Genomic DNA, 6,022 nt, shown 5'->3' on the forward strand with positions numbered 1-6,022 from the left:
AATGGTCACAAGCTGGCGGAGGGAAGGTTTAAGTTGGACATCAGGAGGCGCTACTTCACGGTCAGGGCGGCTAGGGTCTGGAACCAGCTTCCATGTGAGGTGGTGCAGGCTCCCACCCTGGGGGTTTTTAAGAGGAGGTTGGATGACCACCTTATTGGGGTCATTTGACCCCAGTGCTCTTCCTGCCATGGCAGGGGGTCGGACTAGATGATCTGCTCCGGTCCCTTCGGACCCTAGAAACTATGAAACTATGATGCCCTCAAGGCTCCAGTTCACCTGCTCCTCTAGCATAGACCAGGCAAACCCCAGCCCAGAGCTCCATCCTCTCCCTTCCCCTTCTCCCACCATGCAGACCGCACTGGAGCTGGGAGAGGAGATGGGTGGAGTGGGCTAGGGAGAGAGGCTGCAAACACACAGTTCCTTCTAAAACCCATGCAAGACCCTGGCTATCCACCTCACCCAGCAAATGTCACCTCCAACAACACAGCTTCAAAGTGGAGCTCAGTCTCTCATTCCCTTGAGCCAACAGCAAAGGTCATTTGGAGCGTAGGAGGAGGGAACGACTTGGGGAAAGGGGGTTGCTGTAACTCATGGTGCTTTCTGTGAAGTGACATGAGTTACAGTGGGGAGCTACATCTCTGTCAGCACCTTAAAAATCACTGTCTGGAATATCTTCAAAATGAAAGGAATAACCTTCCCACTCTCTTCCCTTACCGCATACCTATAGTCAATTGCATCCACAGTCAAAAATCAAACTCTGTCTATGTTGGTGACTAACTTGTCTATTTTAACCCTGTCCATTCTTCCAATGAAAAGTCTCAGTCTCTCTTTCTGATTATATTTTTTAGGTTGTACAGCTTGTCCCAAACTCCACTGTAGTCTTGGGGTGGGGAGAAGGGGAGGTTCGTGGGGTGTTGGGGTTTTCTTGAGTTTGTTTTATTGGTATGACAGGTACTGTCTCTATGCAGCACCAAGCTGTATTTAGCTTTATTGTTATTCTGTCTGCATGAATTATAATATAAAATGTATTTCTTATATGCTATAATAGGGCCAGGATTGCGCAATACTGTACTAACTTTCCAGTGAGCTTCTTTGGCACCTAGAAGAGGCTCAAAGCCTAAATGGCTGAAGAATAGTTAATTGCTAAAAATTAGCATTTGACAGGAGTTTGTTTACTCATCTTCCTTGTGGATGTGTTCTGATGCCTGTAACCTGGGCCCTACCAGATAATGGTGGTTTTACATTTTTAAAAGAAGGGGCTGTAAGAATAACACCTATCTATTCAGACTAGGGCTGGACAAAATGTGGCCTGCCATGCACTTTCATTTGGCCCATGGTGCCCACCAACAGATTATGCCCTATCCAGCCATTCTGCCAAGAGGGTGGGAGTGAGGTGCGCATGTGTACACAGCCCTCCAAACATCCTCTATTGCACCTTGCTTCCATCCTAATGGGCAGAAGGGCCGGGCCTGGCCCAGCCTGGCCACCGCACAGCTTCTGGGTAGGGCTGCTGCTGCTGCAGCCCCTGGAGCCTTGATCTGCTCTCCTGCCTCCAGATCATTCTGGGCAACAGGTATGGAAGTGACAGCAGTGGAGCTTGAGCTAGGTGGGAGCATGGAGGGGGCTGGCTGCAGTGCAGAGCCCATGCCCAGCGGGGTGACAATAGTGTGGAGCTCAGGTGGGAAGCATGTGGGTATGAGGGAGGGTGGGGGTGTCCCCCACACTAATCCACTATGGTGCACAGCCCCGGCAGGCAGTGGCAGTAGCAGCAGGCAGGGGCACTTGTGCCTGATGCAGGTGCCTGGCAGAGCATGGTTCCAGCCAGTACTGCACATTGTAGCAAGGGGCACAACCTCCACCAGCCCTTCTGTATCACCAGTGTTCCCTGCTGCACATGCTCAGCCCCTGCACTTATGCGGCATGGGAGGGTAGCCCCGCACTCTGAAGCGGTTACCTTCCCTGCTGGGGCTGCGCAGCATGGGAAGGAAGCCCCAGGCACCTTCCTGGGGGGAAAGCAGCTAGCTCCAGCACCTGGGGCTTCCCTCCTGTGTCCGGCGAATGTAGGGAGCACTGGTGATAGAGATTGTCTGGCAAAGGCTACACCCCTTGCTGTGAGGTGCAGCATTGGCCAGAGCTGCACCCTGCTGGGCACGAGCACCTTGAGCAAACCTGACTGCTGCTTCTGTGCCATGGCGGGAAGTGTGGGTGGTCCCTATACCCCCCCCCCCCTCCCTCATTCTGCCCCCGCATCCCCCCACATGTGCACAACCCCCTAATATACCCCGTGCCTCCCACAGCCACACACACACACACCTCCCCACAATAAACAAGCCTAAGAATTTATTTTTTGAGTTATTATGCAATACCCTCTATATACACTACATAAACACAAATCATAGCAAAATATTTTTGAATAAAATTAAAATATGTGATAGTAGGTGTTTGACTTTTAGTGTATGATTTGTTTTTTTTTCTGGTTCTATGATGGCAACCCCCACCTCCCAAAAGGAGTAGGCTAGCCTTGGTCCATGACGCTGTCTGCTCCAAATAAGGGAGGGGGGAGGGGGGGGGGGACTGTTCTTGTGCCCCCTGGCTTCTGGTCTGGGCCACTGCAGGCACAAGAATCAAAAGTGAATGTGTCTGTTCACCTGCATATTTGTTCAATCTACACAGTTTCTAAGTCTACTAAAGCCTCCAGCTTTTTGACTGTCTGTAGTTAGCCTTAAGCCATAAGCCCTGCCCTGTGTGCAGGGTTTGGTTTTTGGCTTTCCTGGGTTTAGCAGGCTGAGTAAAGCAGGCTGGCAGAAGAAATTGCAGGAGACCCTGATGTAAGGTCAGAGGTAGGGGCTTCTTTCTAATCTGCTGAGCTGAATAGAAGCTGCCTTCTCAGATTGAAGATGCAGAGTAAGACAACGTTATTGCTCTGATCTTTTCTTTTGCTTGTTTATTCATAATCTTTGTATCTCAACCTGTGGTTACTGATTTCTTATGCTGATTCTTGTTTTTATAATAAATCTTTTATTACCTTTTTAACTTGCTTATTATCGTCAGTGATAACTGTGATCTCAGAGCATTTGACCACACAGGCCAAGGAAGGAAGAGTCTGTCTTTGTATGAGCACATGACCTGACAAGAGTATGTTTCTTGTAGCTGGCAGAATTTCTTATGATAAGAGCTGGCACGGTCATGGTAAACAGGCATAGCTGAAGTGCCACAGGTCAGGGAAGTAACTTTTGGGGCATCTCCTCCTCTTCTCAGTGGTCAAGCAGCAGATGGCAGAGAAGGGTTTGGAACTAAAAGGTACCCCTGGAAGTGTGAGAGCATTCTGGAAGTGTGTTTCAGAGGCGCCCCCAGTGGCATCCAAAGCTGGGGTGTGTCACAGAGCTATTGAGTTACACTTGATGTAACCAGGTCAGCAACACCATGTCTTCTATAATTTGAGTGTCATTCTCAAATTGTCCTTTTTTGTTTATATCCTCACATCAGCTCTTTATTCCACTCTGAATAATACCATCCATTATTGCCCACTTCCACATTTCTTCAACATCTCCTCATTTTCCCAACTCTCATTTAAAATTCTCCTGTGCTGTTGAGTATGCACACACACAAGTGCATGCACACAAACATACAATAACAGTACAACTAGACAGTTTTGCTTTTGGTGTGCAGAGACCACAATAAATCAAGCTGAACAGCATTGTCTTACTTTTTACCCATTTTTCTCCTACCTTATCCTGAAATCATGAGCTTTATAGTCTAGAAGAATATTCTTTGTCTGTTTTCCTCGTATAGTAAAGTATATGGAGTACTGCAAAACAAAGAACACATGTTAACTAATATGTTACTTTCAGGGTGATAGTAAGAAAATGGAAGATGCAAGTACTTATTTGAGTTTACCTTCAACTCGTCAACAAATTGAGAATAAAGGAACTACCTTAAGCCGGAGTTCTAGCATTGTAGGAGGGCTCTCGGTAAACACACGAGATACCTTTTTGATTTCAACACTTGTTTGTTCAACAAAAGTAACTCAGAATGGTATGTATTTCTAAATTACATTGAAGTTTTTGAAAAGGATTATTACATTATTGGAAAATATCTTTTTTTTTAACAAGAGTGGATCTTGTCTTTTATTTCAGTGGGTTTACTGGGTCTTTTGAAGTGGCGCATGAAACCGGAGCACTTAGAGGAAAACTTAGAAAAACTGAAGATTGTGGATGGAGAGGAAGTTGTGAAGGTACATACGTTACTTTTTCATATATAGTTGCTATTATTTTCCTATAGATTTATAGATCTGACCCTAGCATCTATGAATCTATGAACAGTCACCCAGACAATCAATTAATGGTGATAGAAAGACAAATAAACTACAAAGTTATTTCACAAAATACAACTTTGTTGCAGCTTTCTATCATGCCACTAACTGAACACATGGCCAGGGACTCCTGTGTCTGGGAGCCCTGGATCTCCTAGCTGAGGAGGAGCCATATCCATCCCCTGAGGCTGGGAGTTCCCAGCTGACAGGACTCCCAGAAGGGAGGGGCCCTATGCACCCCTGCAGCTGGGAGACCACCTACTGGAATCTCCTAGCTGTGGGGACGCCCTACAGCAGCTGTGGGCAAATGCGGCGCCCCATCTTCTGAGAGTTCTCAGCAGCTGGTTTCCCAGCCATGGGAGTTTATGGGGCATATGTGGCATAGCAAGAGGTGCAATTGTGTGGATCACACATTAGATCCCATTGTGCCTTTACCTGCATGTGTAGGGGGGCCCTAAGATTCCAGCACTATTAGTAACTAACTTTGGTAATGTTGATGAGAAGCTGGCTGCTTTAAGCATATGGACATATGCCTGCACAGCTTGCAAATGGGCAGGGAAGCTGCTGCTTTGGGGTGTGCAGCAGGTGTTATTCTGTAGCTATTATCTGGTCAGAGGCCTATGGCAACCTGAGGAAAAATGCATTCACAAAAATCATTGCCAGTTGCATATTTCTTGAGCCATTATAACTACAACTTCACTCCAGCTACCTATCATATTAATAGTTTTTTTTCTCCCCACCTCTTAATTAATCCTTCATCTTCACTTCTCATTCCAATATCTTAGCCTTTTTATGTTTTTTTTAAATGCATACTTACATATATATGCTCCAGTCAGCTACATGTTGTTTTTTTACTGGATTCAAGAGAATTTTATCTGATCACTTAAAAAGATCTTTCTTTATTAAGAGGCAATATTTTCTTAGGGTGACATCTGTTATTGGACCAACTGTATAGTTGGGCTAGGGTTAAACAAGTTTTTGAATACAGGATATTGTTTATCAGGTCTGAACAGTAAAAGCCAGCACAGCATAATAAAAAAATAGTTGGAAAAGGTAAGGGAGAGAATTTCCCATGGGTGTGCAGATAGATAACTAGCAGAAGAAAAGAAACTTATTACTGGGAGATCAAGGCCTGTCAAAAAGGAGGCTCATTCTCACCTTTCATGGGTGGAAAGTGTTCAGGAATCAGATAGGTTGTAAGGCACCATAAAACCAATATCAATGTTACGTCTTCGGTTCTTGGTGTCTAGCCAGCTTATGAATTTTTGTTCCCAAGTTCACCTTCTAAAGGTGTTAGATAGATTTCCCTTGAGCATGAAGATAGCGAGGCCAACAAGGGACTGTTGTTCTGTAACAAATGCTCCTAAGGGGCAGTGTGGGGGTGTGTGCCCTTTATTTTTTCTGTGAAAGTTTATTCTAGTGTGTAATTGCTGTTTATTTTGATCCACATAGTTGCCATAAGGGCATTTGGTGCATTGAAACAGATATGTCACATTTGGAGAAAGGCATGTGTAGGAATCATGCATTCTGACGGGTTTGTTGTGGGGGTGTTGATTGTAGTAGCAGTGGAGATGTGTTGACAAGTTAAACATTTCTTGCTAAGCAGGGCTGTGTCCTTCATCTTTTGGACAGTGGGAACTTTGCTTTTCATAGTTTCATAGTTTGTAGCATCAGAAGGGACCTGAGCAGATCATTGAGTCCGACCCCCTG

General features: G+C 45.6%; 1 protein-coding gene across 1 annotated transcript in view; it reads left to right on the forward strand.

The window, feature by feature from the left end:
• DOCK2 (dedicator of cytokinesis 2) overlaps positions 1 to 6,022 on the forward strand; it is an 849,953-nt gene that overhangs the window by 105,760 nt on the left and 738,171 nt on the right. The window contains exons 18-19 of the mRNA XM_019506524.1: positions 3,852 to 4,035; positions 4,137 to 4,234. Of these exons, the coding sequence (XP_019362069.1) occupies positions 3,852 to 4,035; positions 4,137 to 4,234 (282 nt within the window). The remainder of the gene's footprint in view (positions 1 to 3,851; positions 4,036 to 4,136; positions 4,235 to 6,022) is intronic.

Source organism: Gavialis gangeticus, unplaced genomic scaffold (genome assembly GCF_001723915.1).
Source record: "Gavialis gangeticus isolate Ggan-Ray unplaced genomic scaffold, GavGan_comp1, whole genome shotgun sequence".
Taxonomy (NCBI): Eukaryota; Metazoa; Chordata; order Crocodylia; family Gavialidae; genus Gavialis; species Gavialis gangeticus.